Raw genomic sequence first — 18448 nt, 5'->3', positions numbered from 1 at the left:
ACATTCTTGTCGTGACCACCTCCTTTTTCGTATGTGTATATGGTACTTGAGGCCACCAAAAGCACGAGATAGTTGCGATGCGCACTTGGTATATCCATCCATGGATGCTTCCTTAACAGTGAACAGACACCGATGACAGGACAAAATAGCTGGATCTGGTCCTCTAAATGGAAGGTTGATGAGCTAGTTGAAGTGTGATGAGTTGGAGCACAATAACTTGATTCATGATGAATCGCTAGCAATAAGGTCACATATGCGTGCCCTGAGTAACACATAGTGTAGGGTTATGTGGAATTAAACTTATTCTCACTCCAATTACGGACAAAAGATATATGTACCTAAAAAGACACCTTTTATGGTGTCATGTTTTCACGAACTAGTTCGTGGTTCGGGTCTACAAAATTCTCTTCTTTCTCAAAACCATAGTTCATTTGTGGACTATGGTTTCAATTGCAGTAGAAGGTCCTAGGTACTAGTGCTCAATTTTTAACTAAGGTTAGAGTGTTTTGAGAAAAAATACTAAATTAAATTTAAAAATAGAAAACAACCCCTTTTCATCAAACACCTCCCCTTAGGTAATGAAGTCCCCCATTTTGAGTTCACAAACAAAAGAAACTAGAGCATTCATGCATGGATTCTTTCCTTAACAATTATAGACGGTCCAAGGAGCTGGATATGGTCCCATTATCACGGAAGGCTGGTTGAAGTGATGGTTGGATCACAACAACTCGGCACATGATGAATTGATAGATATATGGTCACACATATAGACGGCATGAATAATCCTCCAACTTTAACTATAATTTAGAGGGTTATGGTAACCGCTAGCTAGGGTTACGCCACAAAAGGTATTTGCAAACAAAAGATGTTTTTTTTTAAAAAAAAATTATACAGTACAACTCAGACGCTCACAACACATATAGTTTGGATTTATGAAATGTTCTATTGTTAACCATGTATAACTATGGTTTTTTTTTTTGGAGTGGGGAGCCCCTCACGTTTCCGTCCCCCATCCCCTCCACAACCCGCCCCCCCCCCCCCCCCAAATTTTTTGAAACACCATATACCTTCGTTTTTTTTTTGAGTTGCCATCTAGTATGTATCCTTTGTAGGTTATGAGAAGCAAACTGAACTTTGGTCAGAAAAGGTTGTAAAATTAAAATCCCCGCAAAAAAGGAGTAAAGTTTATAGAAAAAAAATATCGTCCTTCTGGTTTTGACTTCACCACGCCACCACACCAAACAAGGCCGGGCCCAACCACAACAGCGAAGGAAGAAGCATATCATAGCCCAACCGGTGCCCGTTGTTGACGCAAGCCTGAGGGAGCGGGAGACTGGGAGGTGATGATGCCCTTGCCGAGTCTCTATCTCGCGCGGACGGACATGGCGGCCGCAGCGCCGGACCAGCAATAAATACCCGCCCCGAGTCCCAACCTGGAGGAGATAATATCCATCGATCACAGCGCCAGCAGCAAGCCAGCAACGCCGGCGGCACACGCGTCGATAATATCTCGGCGTCCTCTCTGCGCCCGCCCGCAGCCCGGCGGCGCCGCTCGTGTAAACCCGCAGCCGGCGGCGAGAGGTGAGCGGCAGCTCAATCCCAAGCGGAGTTCCCTTCCCCCCCTCTCGCGCGCCACCCACACCGAGCATTATTTTCGCACACGGGGACGGCGGGGGCGGTGGCCGCCTATTTTTGGACCGGCGGATCGAGTGATCTTCTTCTCTGGCCGAACGCTCGCTCGTTGTTGCATGCACGGGGCTCACGGCACGGCGAGGTGCCGGTTGTTGGTGGCAGCCGCGCGCGTCTAGCCTGCCTGCCTGTCTAGCAGTAGCAGAGACGTGACCGTTAGCTGCCATTGGTTGGCTGTCGCGGCCGCCAGTCGCGGTGGCCGAACCAAGGATATCCCGATCGCGTCAAATATCTGCGGCTACCTGCCAGTCCCGTTCCACCGTTCTGTCCATCAGTCAGCGTTAGCTGCTGCTGACACTCGTGTCGTGTGTGCTCCGGTTTTGCAGGATCTAGACAGCCAGGCCCCAGGCAGGGAAGAAGCCCGGCCGGCCGCTCGTCCCGGACCACGCACGCACGCGCGGATCACACGAGCGGCATTGGCCGCCGCACGCGCGCAGGCAGGGCTCGGCCTCGTCGTCGGTCCTCGTCTCCGCTCCGGCCATGGCGGCGCTGGCGAGCACGGAGAAGGTGGTGCTGGGGTGCATCGCGTTCGGCATCTTCTGGGTGCTGGCCGTGTTCCCCTCGGTGCCCTTCATGCCCCTGGGCCGCACCGCGGGCTCCCTCCTGGGCGCCATGCTCATGGTGCTCTTCCGCGTCATGACCCCGGACCAGGCCTACGACGCCATCGACCTCCCGATCCTGGGCCTCCTCTTCGGCACCATGGTGGTCAGCATCTTCCTCGAGCGCGCCGACATGTTCAAGTACCTCGGCAGCGCGCTCGCCTGGCGGAGCCGGGGCAGCAAGGACCTGCTCTTCCGCGTCTGCCTCGTCTCCGCCGTCGCCAGCGCGCTCTTCACCAACGACACCTGCTGCGTCGTGCTCACCGAGTTCATCCTCAAGCTCGCGCGCCAGAACAACCTGCCGCCGCAGCCCTTCCTGCTGGCGCTCGCCTCCAGCTCCAACATCGGCTCCGCCGCCACGCCCATCGGCAACCCGCAGAACCTCGTCATCGCCGTCCAGAGCGGCATCACCTTCGGCCAGTTCCTCGTCGGGGTCTTCCCGGCCATGATCGTCGGCGTCATCACCAACACCTGCATCCTGCTCTGCTACTTCTGGAAGTACCTCTCCGTGGCGGAGAAGGACCAGGAGGGGGGCGCCGCCGCCGCCGGCCCGGAGGTCGTCGCCGACGACGAGGTCACCTCGCACCGCTTCACGCCCGCCCGGATGTCGCACGCCTCCTCCGTCAACGGCGTCGACGCCGACTGCGTCAGCGAGCCCATCCGCCGGAGCGACAGCCTCAACAGGGCCGACACGCACAGCATGCGGAGCCGGAGCTACAACTCCGAGGGCGACATCCAGGTCGCCATCAGGTCCATGCGCGCCTCCAGCATGTCGCAGGAGATGGTGGAGGTGTCCACCGTCTGCGACAGGCGCGACGACGGCGTGGTGGGCCCCAGGAAGATCACCAGGACCACCAGCCACCAGCGGAGCGTCATCATCGAGGACGCGCCCGAGGCCGATGCCAAGGACGGCGAGAAGGGCAAGGACGCTGGCGAGGTGAAGGAGAAGAGGTGGAAGGTGCTCCTGTGGAAGACTTCTGTGTACCTCACGACCCTTGGCATGCTCGTCGCCCTGCTCATGGGGCTCAACATGTCCTGGTCCGCTATCACTGCTGCTCTCGTACTCCTGGCACTCGATTTCACTGACGCACAGGCTTGCCTGGAGAAGGTATTGCTGGCTGCCTCCTGAACTTTTAATTTCGGCATTTTATCTGACCATTTCCCCCCTTTTTTTTCATTCTAGGCATGATGCTGACGATGATTTGCTCTGCAGGTGTCATACTCATTGCTAATCTTCTTCTGCGGGATGTTCATAACCGTCGCCGGCTTCAACAAAACCGGCATTCCCAACGCGCTCTGGGAGCTGGTCGAGCCGCATTCCAGAATCGATAGCGCCAAGGGCACTGCGCTTCTCGCAGTTGTTATCCTTGTTCTTTCCAATGTGGCATCAAATGTTCCAACAGGTATTACTCTTGACACGCTGCTTGTCTGTACTAATACCAAATAGTATCATAGTGGTGATATGCTGCATGGAACTTATAGTACTATAGTTGGTGAAAACTTTGATTAATAACGTTATATTCATGTTTAGCTCATGTCTTCAGAATCAACTGACAGCACTAACCCGATAATCCAGCGCGGCTGTCGACGAACTTAAACTGAACATTAAAATGATATCTGCAATTTTGGTTGGATACAGAAGCACGCAGCTAGTTTTGTTGCATACAAAAATTTAGAATCGCTGAGCTCTGAACAATTGTTTCAGTTCTGCTGCTCGGCTCAAGGGTGGCAGCATCAGCAGCTGCGATCTCCCCTGCTTCAGAGAAGAAGGCCTGGCTCATCCTAGCCTGGGTCAGCACGGTGGCCGGCAACCTGACTCTGCTGGGCTCGGCCGCGAACCTGATCGTGTGTGAGCAGGCGCGGCGTGCGCAGTTCTTCGGGTACAACCTCACCTTCTGGAGCCACCTCCGCTTCGGCGTGCCGTCGACCATCATCGTCACCGCGATCGGCCTGCTCATCGTCGCCAGCTACTGAAATCAACATTGGAGTACAGAAGTGAACTGAGTACCTGAAAAAGGAAGGAAACACCATTGCAGATGGGGATGTAACTGAGAAAGAAGGTGTTGTACTGATAGGTTTCTGTTGTAACTGTGTTATGTTTGTGTAAACGTTCGCGCAAGCGGAGCGCGAACGCGGCGGATCGCCCATCTGCTAAGGCAAATAATGGGCAAAGGTTGTAGTAGACGATGGCACGAGCACGACGAAGTGGTCGGCACACCTGTTCTGAGGCGAAAACTTTCGGTCTGGTAGTGCAGGTTGGATTGCTGGGGGAAATGGTATCGTAAGGTAAACTTTTCAGGTTTTTGTGTTGTCAGGGGAAACTGTGTTTGTAAACTTCTGCCGATGAAAAAAGGGCTATGCCAAGCTTTGCAATTTGTACTGCATTATTATTAGTAATAAGAAGTTGAAATCTGGCTCAAGCAAACGGTTGTTCAAAATGTTCAAAAAAGAACGCCCACCGTGGGGCTCAAACCCACGACCACAAGGTTAAGAGCTTTGCGCTCTACCGCCTGAGCCAGACGGGCTCTGTTGGAGTGGCCGGACTGCGTGTTCATTAAATCGTGTTTCTAAAATTAGTATGCAAATAGATCGCTTCGACTGCCAGATTAATCAACGATGGCACTAAATATTTGAACGAGGTTCTTCACTTACACTCCAGGTTGCTATGTTACGCTTGACCGTAAATGAAAACTATAACTGACGTTGCTCTGATAGGAAAATACGAGTAGTGGAAAAGCACTAGTGGGCACATGCAGGATTAGCGCTTTCTGCATGAGGCTAATGCAGCCCAAAATCACATCTATTTTCATCTTTATTCACTCTTCCCACTTTTAAAATAAGGGGTCATTGCGACATTCGCTCTAACACTCGGTGCTACTAGAGAGAATTCCCTCAATGCCACAAAAAATTAAGGGTATTTCTTCGATGCCACAAAAATTTTCAATCTTCCTTGAGTGCCATCAAAATTTTCAATCTTTCCCTCAGTGCCAGTTCCGTTAACCATCCGCTAGTTTTGACGGAAACTAGAGGGGAGAGCCCTGTTTCGTAGGGTGAAATGGCAATTATGCCCTTGGTTGACTGACGAAGGGTACCTCGATCTCTCGTCCTGCTATCGAACCCTTCGACTCCGCCTTATCCTCCGCCGTCGCCCATCCTCTCCTCCACCTCCCTCCCCCACTCCTGCTGGCGGCGCGGCTGCGCGCCGACTCGGCGCGGCGGACGACCGGCGCGGCGCGTCGGCGCCCCCTTCGCGCATCGGAAGCAGATAAGGCGTCGCAGGGGCACTCCACCTCCTCACACGACGTCCGGCCCCAGGCAGCACTGCGCGTCGCCATTCACCGCCGCCGCCGCCGCCGCACTGAGCCGGCGGAGGAGCACGCGATGGAGGAGAGATTCGTCATGGGAAGACCAGTGCTGCTGGCCGCCACCTCCGACCAATCCCAAAATCTTGCCGGCTAGCAAAGCGTCAGGGAGCTCTCTGTCCGCCATGTCTAAAAGCTTCAAGCTTTTGGGAATCAACCCCTGAAGAACCGTGTAATTTTTATATATTATATGTGTCTTGTGTCTTTAGCAGAAAACCCTCTGAGAATCTATTGATGACAGATTTGACATCAGTGGCCGATAGAGGAGGTACCTCTGATAGCAGATCCAGCCGATGAGTCAGATATTACTGATAAAAGGGGCAGCCGATGGATCGGCAGATTGGAAATGGCTGATGAAGATGAATGGATCGGCCCACGAGAGAAGTTTCTTTTTTTGTCCAGGGTAAAAGTGTCTTTTTGTTGCCCAGTTAACTGCTACTTAACAGCTATTGGACGGAATTGGCATTGAGGGAAGAGTTGAAAATTTTAGTGGCACTGAGGAAAGAACGAAAATTTTGATGGCAGTGAGAGAATCCATGTGAATTTTTGTGGCACTGAGGGAATTGCCCCGTGCTACTAATTAATCACCAGTGCATACTTTCCACATGTACAATGTTTCACGGAACCTTTCATCCATAAATGGCAAAAAAGTAAGTCTGAGCTAATTTTATCCCATGCTTTCTTAAAAACTAAAGGATAAAAGTATACAAGCATGGTTATTTTGTTCCTTTTGGAGTTCTTAAACTGAATAACATAGGTAATCTTATAGAAAAACTTGTGAAATGTCAAAAATATTTATTACTATGTGAAACTAATTTGCAAACATACTTTTATAACACTTCTTTCCTGTTTACACAATTGCATGAAATAAACGATCTAAAGTGTAGTGTGATAGAGTTAATTGATTTAGGGGCATGCATGATGCATTGTGTTGAACAAATCTGCTAATTTTTGGACACACCTCGCAGTCCTAGTACCAAGCACAGGTCCGACTTCGAACACCCAAATCCGTTTGATTGGATTGGATATGTTCAAGCAAATAAAAACCTCGGCGATCAAATGAGGCAAAAGAAAGGGGAAGAGGAAACCCGAAAGGAAATAACTCAAACTGATACAGGCCGTTAACCGCATTCTGTCGGCCCAGCTACCTCAAAGGCAGCCCATAGGCTCATCTCCTCTCATTGACTGACGGGCCGCAGAAGTAGGATAGTGAGGATTTTTTTTGAGGAAGAATAGTGAGGATTTTAGGGGTGTTTGGTCGCGAAACTGGCCCTGTTTAATTTCCTGGAGCACCAGGAATAGTATTACGTCGACCGCTAAATATGATGTCACATAAAGACAGTTTACAAAACCAACTTCAGAACTCCCGCGCTAGGAACGCTGAAGAATTTAATGAGATCTTTGATCGCGTGATTAGAGAATGGTTACTGTTGCATCACTATAGCCAATTATCAATTAATTACCGTTATTAGATTCGTAACGAAAAATTACACTAATATCTGAAAAAAATTTGCAAATAAACTTTATTTAATATTTTATACCGACAAGATTTTCTTTTCGAAATATGTGTGCTAGGATTGCCTGGCGGGAACCAAACACGGCCGTTGAATTAGCAGTCGCTCGTCCCGAGCCCCGCTAGCGCTCGACGGACGACAGATCCACATGCCGCACGTCGCACCCACCCCGCACACAGATTCAAACTTTATTTTTTCTTTTCCATTTTATTTTTTTCATTCAATTAGTTTTTTTATCATAGTAACATTTAACATTTGTACTTATGTGGATCCTTTATGTGCACAATCTATATACCTAAGGTTTCTAATAAAATTCTAATTTAAGTTATAAAAAAGCTATATATAATTTATATCTTTCATAAAATATCTTTCATAAAAATTGTGCTACAAATTTTTTTTAACAAGTTCCAATGCTGTTTAGAATTTATTCCTGAAAGTTATGCTAAAATTCTAGCCCGTAACGAAAATGTGTACTGAGAGTTATATACATAAGTTATCATATTCTAAAAATAGAAAGTTGCGGAAATAAAATGTGGGAATCGCTCGCTCGGAGAGCTTCTGGTGAACGGCAGCTATTTACACGTGTTTGGTTCCGGAGGGCTAAATTTTAGCCCGGTCACATCAAAGATAATCTTATTATTTAGTAGTACAAAATAAATTATAATTATAAAAATAATTGCAGAACCTATAGATTAATTGGCAAGACAAATCTAATAAAGCATATTAATCCATAATTCTCACGAATTAGTATCACTATAGCAAATTATAGATTAATTTGGCTCATTAAATTGGTCTCATGAATTAGCATCCATCTATGCAAAAAATTTTACAAATAAATTTTATTTAATGCTCTAAATGGTAAGATTCTCGTTTGATGTGATGGGACTAAATTTTAGTCCTTATAAACCAGGGCTCTTATTTTGATGACGAGCCAAGCATAAGCCATATGATTCCATATAAAGATGTAACACTTGTCGGTGTCTTGAATCATCGACAAGTAAATTTGTGTTTTGCGCGTCTAGCCCAGGTAGTGTGCAAGATTGACATAAGGGTCTATATTAGTTCGAGCAGAATGTCCCTACGTCCAGTATGTGGCTGCTTGTGTTACTTGCATTGGTTTGCAGTAAGGGGTACAAACGGTCGAGGAAGGGAGACTGATCCCAAGTCTCTGGTGTTCTAAACGTGGTGTGAAGTGTTGTTGCTGTTCTGAGAGTTCGGAGTCCGGTTTCTCGAGTTTGGAGATTCGTCCTCCACCTAGGAGGGCTTCCCTTCTCTTTATAAGTCAAGGGAACAGGATAGGTGACATGAGAGAGAGAACTAGAGAGAGGAAAGGGAAGTGGAGGACAAAAGTGGAGAGGGCCCTCCACGATCCTACTGTCCGAGGACTGAGCGTAGCTCAGTTGGTCCGCTCGCCAGGTGAGCGTGCGGCCGGGCACGGGTTCAATTCCTGGGAATCGCAACCCGCGTGCCTCACCGGGTACTGAGGTCGTGTGCGTGTGTGCTGGTGTGTGTGTGTGTGAGGTGGTGTGCGTAAGCCTCGGTATGACGCGTTCTGAGACTTCTCAGACAGTCTCGTCTGCGCTGAGTCCGGTCAGCGTGGGCGCCCAAAATTCTTACATGACTCCTCAGTGCTCCTGGGTGCTTTCAAAAAAAAATCCTACTGTCCTCCTCCCAGATACACGGGTCCCACTAACCCTACCATCGCCACCTTTCTCCCCCGTGTGTAGGGGGTCCCGCCGATCCTACTTGCTCCGCAAACTGCAGTGGGAGGTGTGCGCAGGGGCGACGCGTGCTTCGCCGGTATTGGCCCGTTCTATCCGTAGGCCGTATAGGGGCGTGCCTGCACCTGTTCCTGCGCTACAACCCTATCTACAGGCCCGGTCCTACACACCTACGGTGGCTGGGCGTGGCCCAAGACTGTAGGGCCCCATGTCCCTCAGTCGGGTGAGGTGGTGCCGTCTCGCGGGCGGTCGGGCGAGGCCGAGATCGTGCCCCATCACATATGCTGTCCTTACCAAATACACAGCCATATTCATAACACAACTTTCTTATTTCGCTTTGCCAAGCGAGTACGGAGACATACCCAATCACCCTTAATTACATATTGTGGAACCAATATTTTGTATGCCAACCAATACCAAAGACACATACTCTACTGTATATATGTTTGACTGGAACGGTAGAATTGTTCATTGGAGCACAAACCTAGTAGTGTCCACCGCCACTACCGGAGCCGTATCCGTAACTAGAGCAAGAACCATAACCCGAGCCATTGCGTTGGCCACCACCACCATATTCGCTAGCGTAAACACCATCCTCGTAGTATCCACCTCCGGACCCATAGCCTGAGCCACCACCAAGCCTGTCACCTTGGCCATCTCCACCTCCACCACCACCAGCACTGCCAACACCAGATCTATAGCCCTCACCTGACCAATATTAAGACCCTGCACCGCCACCATCGTCGCCGCCACTACCAGTTCTGTAGTCACTTGCCCTGGAAGCACCACCAGATTCATGACCTTCCCATAACCATATCCTGAACCAGACCCTCCACCTCCACCATCACCACATCCACCTCCACCACCATGGCCAAATCCTTCGGCGGCACTTCCACCATTGCCCTTGCCATACCCAGACCCATATCCGGAACCATAGCCCAACCCAGGAACACCGCCACCTCTACCGCTACCACCACCTCCCATTACTACAAAAATGATTTGTAGAAACATCCCATTTTTTACAAGGGGCGGGTCAAAAGGTAAACCGCTCCTACAAAGTGCCAGAGATAGATCTGCGAATAGCTGCAAGAAAGGAAGAAACATGACTCCCACTAGGATTTCACTGTAATTCTACTAGGACTCTACTTTGTAATGATCCTAGGACTCCTACTCTGTAACCGACTAGTATCCCACCCCCTGGAGTATATAAAGGAGTGCAGGGGTATCTAGATTGGTAGAACCAACGCAGAGCCAATAGGCAACACCACACGCAAGTGCAAAACCCAAACAGGACGTAAGGTATTACACTATACTGGCAACCTGAACCTGTCTAAATCTGTGTCTTGTGTCCTTGCATTTACCTTCAGGTTCTAGGCAATCCCTCACCAAACAATCACCTACCTTAGAGTATCCCTAGGTAGGCTGGCGATACAAACACCGACACAAAAGGAGGGGAACTACTGTAGCAGTTGATCCACACCTAAAACGCACTTCTACGGGCGGTTGATAGCGTCATCCATTCCTGGAAATGGCCACCATTTAGAGGGGCGGGTGTAGCCATCACCCTCCCCTAGAAATGGCCATTATTTCTAGGGACGGTGATGGCGTCACCTGCCCCTAAATATAAATTTTTAGGGATGGGTGATGGCGTCATCCTACCTCCTAAAATTATTTTTAGAGACGGGTGATGACATGACCTGCCCCTACAATTGGTCTCACATAAAAATTATAATTTTTAATACGATCTTGGATGAGGACAAACTTAACACCAAAATTGTAGAGCTTGACGAGATCTAAATTTTTGTAGTTGATAACTTTTTTATTTATGGTCATTTAATAGTTCAAATAAATATTATAAGCTCTCTAGTTCCAAAATCTACAAGTTTTGATTTGTTTTCAAATAAGCTTGGATGTAGAGTAGTTCTATATCAAAGTTGTAGTGGTAAGATCTATAATTTTATAGTTTATATATTATTCATTTAAGAGCATTTAGGATCACAAGATCATTTACTAGTGTGCCCTACATATGACTATGACTATATATTATCTCACACAACTCAAGTTGTATTTTCAAATTTCCACGATCTTAACATTTATATACACTGAAATAAATTTGCCATATTTTTTCTATATCTATAGCTCACAATAACCATAGTGTACAAGTTTCACTTTTTTTATTTGTTTTTCTATATTTAAAGATTTAAATGAAATTTTGGAATAAAATATAAAAATATTTTTAGGGGCGGGTGATGGCGTTACTTGCCCCTACAAATCGATTTTAGTGTTGATATAAGAGAACGCCGCATTTTAGAGAAGGGTTCGCGCGAGGCTTGATGTAAACGGTTCAAACTCCGGTTTGTGCAAGTGTGCATATTTCGTCAAAAAAATTGCACCTTAGTAGTAGAGAGGTTTGTGGTGGTGGCTGGTTGGTTGGGATAATTTTTTTCTTTTCTATTTTGCTGTTTTCATGCTTTTTCTATTTTTTTCTGAAAATTAATTTGTAGGGGCGGGTCATGACATCAACCCGCCCGCTGTAGTCGATATGTAGAGGCAACTGAGCCCCTCACCCGGTGTTCCTACAAATCGATTTGTAGGGACGGGTGACGCCATGACCATTTCTTACAAATGCATTTGTGGGGATGCATTGACACGTTACCTGTCATTACAAATCGAATTTTAGCTGCAAAAGTAGATAGGAGTACCATACGCACCTCTAAAAATACGATTTTACCTGACCCTAAAAACTTTTTTATAGTGTCCGCCACCTTCCTCACCAAGACCATAACCCAAGAGGTTTCGACTAGTCATTCCTACACTAAGGGGGACTAGGATGGCCAGACCCAAATGCTTGGTACTCATCTTTACTTGCTGACTAGTTACACTTCAGCAGCTCTAGGGTGCTTCGATCTTATGCGTGCATGACTGCCAAACAGAATGGTCCATATAACCTCAAGGCCACAGTACACGTACGTAGGATAGAGTTTGGACGCGTTGGGTGTGAAATGAGGACCAGTAGTAGTGAGTGTAGTGCTAGTGGTTGCTGCCGTGCCGGTCGCCTTTCTTGACGTTACCGGCCGGCGGTGTGTGATGTTGCCTGCGTTCGGTTGATTTGCTTTATGCTCTTTTTCCGGCAGCCGAATAATTGATGCATCGATGAAGAAGCTTTACAACAATACATGTTCACATTGGCTGAATATCATTGTGCACTCATTTCACCAGTAATTATCTTTGCATCTGCAAAAGCCGAAGCTTGCAGTGACACATATGCACCTTCACATATTTGATATTTCAGCTGTAGTGTGATCCATGAATCATGGGGAATAAATTTGAATTTTCAATCCACACTAGCACGAATTGTTAGATATCCAGTGAAAAAGTAATGAAATTTGAATTCGATAGTAATCTGCTTCCCGTTGCAAATCCATGTTTGGATGTTATCTCTTCTGTTGTGTGTGAACACATTGGGAGCAGAACAAGAGGAGAGCATCCTGCAGCTGAACTAAAACACTGGAAGACTTCGAGAGAGTTCAGAGCACTCGATCAGCACTCAAATAGCATACCAAAGCCACAATTTTGATGTCAGAAAAGTGGCATAGCTCAGAAGACAAGCTCTGGTGTCCATAATGCAAAGTTTGTTTGGACATAAAAGTGTGTTCTTTTTAAGTGCACTTCAGGGCAGAGATGAACAACTAGTGGTGTAGAGTAGTGCGATGTGTTGTTTGCAGATATATGTATGCATGCGTCAGGCACTGTTAATTTATCCAACTACAATGAGTTTCATCAGGAATGGCTTGTAGAAATGGAGATAACAAAACTGTGGACGATGAATTTCTCTACATATAGCACAATCCTAAAAGGGCAGTTGGAGCTTTGTCAAAACCTGCCTGAATTGAACAATGTACCGCGAGATTCCAGTGGAGGCACTACTGAGGCATATATTTCAGTTGTGAGATCATGGATCAAGAGACAAATATAGCTTCAGGACGGATCTCGAGAGTTCATGAGTACATGGATCAACAGGGTCAACGCGTACATGAGGTCATGAGCCCCCACCAGGCCACCCCTTGGACTCAGCTAACAGAAACGTTTCCTTATGCTTCCACAACACATATAGTGTGTGTGTGTCTATATATATATATATATATATATATATATATATATATATATATATATATATATATATATATATATATATATATATATATATATCCACATCACACAGTGCACTGAGCTCTGAACCACTGAACCCAAGAATCATATAGAGACAAGAAGTTTTCATACTATAATTCCAAGCCAAAAGATTGGTTTATTTATTCCTTAGCCCTTGCCAATTAGATAAAGCGGCAAGCTGGGTACAACATTACATGTATACTGTCAAACAAGCTTTTAGTGTTACACACTCAAATAAGCAGTTTTCTGTATAACAAGAGACAAACGCACCACTGATGATACATTTGTAGCTATATACTCTGTAGTTGCCTCTGAATCTGAGCTTAGTTGTGTCCACCACCAGAGCCATACCCAGAGCCGGATCCGGAGCCATAGCCAGAGCCACCACCTTGGTCGCCGCCGCCGCCACCACCGCCGCCGCTGCCATAGCCTCCTCCATGAGCTCCACCCTGCCCATGCCCTTCACCTGATCCGTACCCGGAGCCGGAGCCATAACCCGACCCACCTTGGCCACCACCACCACCGCCACCATGCCCACCGCCGCTACCACCACCACTAGCACCACCTCCATAGCCGGAGCCGGAGCCATAGCCTTCGCCACCTCCATGGCCATAGCCGGAACCACCACCTTGCCCGCCACCACCTCCGCCGCCTCCACCACTTCCATACCCACCAGCACCACCACTGCCGGCTCCATAGCCAGAGCCTTGGCCAGACCCATACCCTGAGCCACCAGCACCACCGCCTTCGCCGCCACCACCTCCGCTGCCGCCACCATGTCCGTACCCACCAGCAGCACCCCCACTTCCACCTCCCTCACCGTACCCTGATCCGGACCCATAGCCTGATCCCCCATAGCCACCCCCTCCACCTCCACCACTACCGCCGCCTCCTCCTCCTCCTCCGGGACCGTAGCCCAGCTTGCGGGCTCCAGCAGCAGTGGCCACCATGCTTACGCTAAGGAGGACGAGGATGGCAAGCGCCAGACGCTTGGCCGCCATCTTGGCTGGTAGCTAGCTAGCTCGATCGATCAGTGCTAGTGTGGTTGGTTGTGTGGTGAGCGAAGTGAAGCCCGGCCGGGGTATTTATAGGGTGCAGCCGTGCGTGGGCCGGCCGGCAACCCAGCGTGTCGTCCCTGCATGGTCTAAAACAGCCGAAGGTGCGCACGTAGAGTTTGGAGTCTCTGGACGCGCAGGATGCGTGTGAAACGAGGACCAGGAGATGAGAAGGGCACTAGTGCTTGCCACTTTGTTGACACTTGAGATAGAGCGGTGCGGTGATGCTACCTGCTGATGGATCGAGAGCTCTTTCTCTTTTTCTTTGCCTTTTTGTGAGATAGAGTTATTCGGTTCGGTATTGCATTCTGTCCATACTTCATGGTCATCTGAGGTCATTTTCAAAACAAAAAAAAACGTGACGGGAAGAGGCAGACCGCCTCCCCGCATTTCACTTAGAAGGGAGCAGGGCTCGAACCCGGGTCTCCTGGCTGGGAGCGAACTCCACTAGCCAGCAGTCCGCGAGAGCGTCTGCTATCTGAGGTCATTTTCTTGATCGAGACTTGGATTATATTTGCTGCGCCATGTGGATCGAATAATCAGCGGCAGCTCGAGTTAATTAGGCGTGGATTAATAGTTAACAAACAGAAATGGGTGCGCTTTACTGCGTGTAATCCATGTATTTATTCAGTGATTTGGTTGATCATTGACACACACGTTGCGGTAATCGTGGTCGGCGGTCCCACGGCGATTTCATCATCGTCTATATCTAGTTGGAGTCCAGTCATCATGAATCTCAAGGTTCACCACTACAGCTAGCTAGCTACAAGAATTTGGCAGTCGATCACTCCATGTTGCAGACAATGGAAATTCGAAAATATATTCATTATATTTGGGCTTGTACGTTGCAAGATGAACACACAATCTTCAATGGCTACCGGTTCATACACGGTGAAGGCTGATACACGCAAAGTTTATCGAAGTCGTTCCACAACATCTCTGACCACTGTTGCCGTCGATCAATCACTGTCACGCAGCTGGCGGCACTGCGATAAGGCATAGCGAAAGCCAAGCTCACTGAGGGCTAGCGCTACAGTAATAGACTTTTTTTTTTGCAAGAGTCGTTTCTCTTCAAAGTAACTTTTTGATTTTCGAAGGCTAAGACAAATTACAATCTTAGAAAAAGTTACTTTGAGGATACATGACTTGTTTGTTTGTGCCGACTAGGGGGGAACGACGGTAATACGGTGTGCTCGCCCAGCAGCTACCATCCCTTGTCGCCGCGGGCACATGAACTGAATGCCGTCCATCGAGACCAACAAATTGGACGCTATCTGCGCAAGTCAGTGGCGTCCTTCTCGAGAGAGCGAGTCGTCGGTGAGTGCATGTGCTGTGCCAACTACCAACCCATATCGTGATTTTGGAGAACAGCAGTACAATACCTACTCCATCCGTTCAAAAAAAAAAACAAATCATCCTAGATATTTTAGGACAAATTAACAAAACAGTAAAATAGTCATGTTTACCCCTATTTATTATTCATATTTGGTACTAATTAATTCTTACATGCACATGCACTTTCTAAATAAGATAAGATGACTTGTTTTTTGGAACAGATTTTGAATCTTAGGGTGACTTGTTTTTTTTGGGACGGAGGGAGTATGCTATAAGGTGAATAGGTGATCGAAGCCTTTGATTTTTTTACCCCCCCCCCACACACAGATCTATACTATAAAAGTTGAAACAATCAACCCTTTCTCACCAAGATTAGGCCCACCGTACCCCTCATGGAGATCCCACTTGTCAGCCCAAAGGTTTGACGAAAGATGGTGTAGACCCACAAAATTGATAAAAGAAAAATATTTCCACCAAAATCCTAATACTTTTTACACCAAACACTTTACCTACCCAGTATAGAGATAAGGCAACCATAATTTTTGGTAAGACATCGTAAAATCTCTTCTTTTATTTCCTTATTGTTGTGAGCTGATTAACCATCTTTTGTTTATCTTCCTTTTGTGTTGTGCGCTGGTTGATTGAGTGCCAAACCTTCCATTAATTTTTGGTAATACATCCTAAAATCTCTCCTTTTATTTCCTTATTGTTGTGAGCTGATTAACCCTCTTTTGTTTATCTTCTTTTTGTATTGTGCGCTGGTTGATTGAGTGCCAAACCTTCCATTTGTGTTGTGCGTTGGTTGATCAAGGATTTTTGTGCTCCGTCAGGTGCGCCGCTCCCACGCTCGACCGAGATTGGCTCGCGAGCAGCCGTCACACTATCGCCGGGCCGCCTTCGCGAGCGCCCACTGCAACATGATGTCGTCACGATGGCCGACTACCCCAGGCAAGTGCCGACCTTCATCTTTGATCTTGGATTCATTAAATCAGCGGTGAGGATGCCACCCCCTCCCACCGTTGCACCTTGGTCATGGTGCATGTTTTCTCCTTGGTGCACCTTTAGCGATGTTTGTTTTTTGTTTTGCTAACTGCCGTCGAGATCGCTGACCTCCATCTTTGTTCTTTGTTTCCTTAAATCATTACACTTTTATTAAATCAGGGCACTGTCAGGATCCACCTGTGTTTCCCATCAGATCCTGACCCCCAAGTTGCATGTTGTATCAAGGTATTTATTTTCTCCATGGTGTAGGACATCAAGCAACATCGACCGTCTAGGGACTTTATTTAACAATGTTTGTTTTTTAATTTGCTTGCATGCGTCAGGCGATGAATTCTTAGAGCACATATCGGCAAGCTTTTTAGCACCAATCTCCAGGGTATAATTTTTTTTCGGTGAAATTAGATGTGTAATTATATGTGCCCAGAGTATCATTCGTGGAGAAGTTCACTGCAGATGTGATGCCTATGAACTTAAGGGTGGTGGTGAATCGGAATGCCGTGACCAGCCGGGGTTCAGAAAGAGCAATTGAGTTTGCTCTCGCTTTGGTGGAGCGTCTATATGGCAAAGAGAAGATGGAGGAGGTTGATGGGCCGTTGGTAAGCTGTAAGTCATAAAACTCCTATGTTTCTCTTTGTTGTGTTATTCCATCACGCAACAAATAATATTTTTTAGTAGTAGTTTCATGCAATCCAATTACTTTTAAATCATTTGACTTTAAACATGTGCATGTGGCACGTACATATCCACTAGTCTATATATATAGAGAGAGGATGTTTACATATATACACACATATATATACACGAAAATGTTTACATGCCTAATAAATAAAGGATGACAGAGCAGAGAAAGAAGATCGAATTATCTTGTTTCCGACGCAAAAAGCTTGCTCCTCATATGTATCTCATGGTACTATCTTTAATTATAAAGTGCACGCATGTGTGTGTACGTGTAGTGTGCCTACGTGATTTTACACTACCCCTCGTAGCAGTAAAAAAGGTAATTATACTATTAGGTTAATTAATCCTTGCGATGGGCACATCTTTCACGACACGAAGAAGAGGTCGAGCCGAGCGAGAGAGTTGGTGAAAAGTCACGCACGCGATCGAGGATTACCATTGCTGAACTTTTTTGCGGGTTCAGTTGGCCATGATTGCAACAGGTATCGGTGTGAATATATGTAATCGAGACATGGCAGGGAGTCAAAGTGCTGCCTGGCTCAGTGCATGCCATCCCGGTTAGTCTCTCTGATACGTACTACTGCACTGCGAGGGGGATACATGGACTTTTTCTTCTCTGCCTTTGCCCTTTGCCTTTAGGCATGCATGTGGCAAGACCTGGAGGCTGGAGCAAATGAACACGTGTCGCGCTGTTAGGAATGAGCACAGTACTGCCTCGAAAAAAAAGGAAGGAGCACAGTACGCTTGGTTGTTTCTCCTTCCCCTCAAGTCCCGTCCCGTGACGTGCGTGTATAAAAAGTAGAAACGCTAGCTAGCTGCTCCGAGATTAGGTGCAGGAAGCCAGGAATTTCTCACTCTGAATGGACCGGTGTCGATCTACTAGAATAGCCCCTCTATAGCTACGCTATATTTAGAGTTAGACATATTTTATTTTGTATCTATAGCCATGTAGGCACGTTTTCATAAAGCATGTTAGAAGCGTCTTCGTATGCAAAGTGTCAGACTTTATAGAGATGAATTCATTAAGCGTGTCAATGTAAGGAAAGATGTTTCATAGACACGCTAGATGCATGTGTACACACAATGATACATTTTAATAGAGACATATGTAAATTGTATCTATTGGTGTTGTTAGACAGTATCATTTTGAAGGCTAGCAAGAAGAAAAAAATCAAATAGAATGTAAAAATAAATAGTTGGGGCTGGGAATCGAACTAGTGACCCCTGGTTTCCAAACCAAACATCCAAACCACTACGCTAATCAAGTATTTTCAATTGTGAGTCATATACAATATCTTTTGTATCACCCCAAATAGCATATTT

General features: G+C 47.0%; 3 protein-coding genes and 1 non-coding gene across 5 annotated transcripts in view; 1 reads left to right on the top strand and 3 right to left on the bottom strand.

Moving 5' to 3' along the window:
• Positions 1 to 4708, top strand: part of LOC120689677 (silicon efflux transporter LSI2-like) — a 31673-nt gene extending 26965 nt beyond the window's left edge. The window contains exons 1-4 of one of the 2 annotated variants that reach the window (XM_039972037.1): positions 1429 to 1581; positions 2016 to 3396; positions 3502 to 3691; positions 3994 to 4708. In XM_039972037.1, coding sequence (XP_039827971.1) covers positions 2170 to 3396; positions 3502 to 3691; positions 3994 to 4262 — 1686 coding nt within the window. In that variant the 5' untranslated portion in view covers positions 1429 to 1581; positions 2016 to 2169 and the 3' untranslated portion in view covers positions 4263 to 4708. Of the gene's footprint in view, positions 1 to 1428; positions 1582 to 2015; positions 3397 to 3501; positions 3692 to 3993 lie in introns of those variants that run through there. The other variant, XM_039972038.1, reaches the window with a different exon arrangement.
• A 32-nt stretch (positions 4709 to 4740) lies between these two features.
• Positions 4741 to 4813, bottom strand: TRNAK-CUU. The gene has a single exon. It is a non-coding gene; the product is annotated as a tRNA-Lys (tRNA).
• Positions 4814 to 9353: 4540 nt separating this feature from the next.
• LOC120688895 (keratin, type I cytoskeletal 14-like) lies at positions 9354 to 9869 on the bottom strand. The gene has a single exon (XM_039971248.1). It carries the CDS (start codon positions 9867 to 9869, stop codon positions 9354 to 9356), a length of 516 nt encoding a protein of 171 aa, XP_039827182.1.
• A 3288-nt stretch (positions 9870 to 13157) lies between these two features.
• Positions 13158 to 14128, bottom strand: LOC120689676 (glycine-rich cell wall structural protein 2-like). Its single transcript, XM_039972036.1, has one exon. The coding sequence runs from the start codon at positions 14054 to 14056 to the stop codon at positions 13379 to 13381; it is 678 nt and encodes a 225-aa protein (XP_039827970.1). The 5' UTR covers positions 14057 to 14128; the 3' UTR covers positions 13158 to 13378.
• Between the last annotated feature and the right edge of the window lie 4320 nt (positions 14129 to 18448).

The sequence above is a fragment of the Panicum virgatum genome, chromosome 9N, assembly GCF_016808335.1.
Source record: "Panicum virgatum strain AP13 chromosome 9N, P.virgatum_v5, whole genome shotgun sequence".
Taxonomy (NCBI): Eukaryota; Viridiplantae; Streptophyta; class Magnoliopsida; order Poales; family Poaceae; genus Panicum; species Panicum virgatum.
This window is presented reverse-complemented; position numbering and strand designations above follow the sequence as displayed.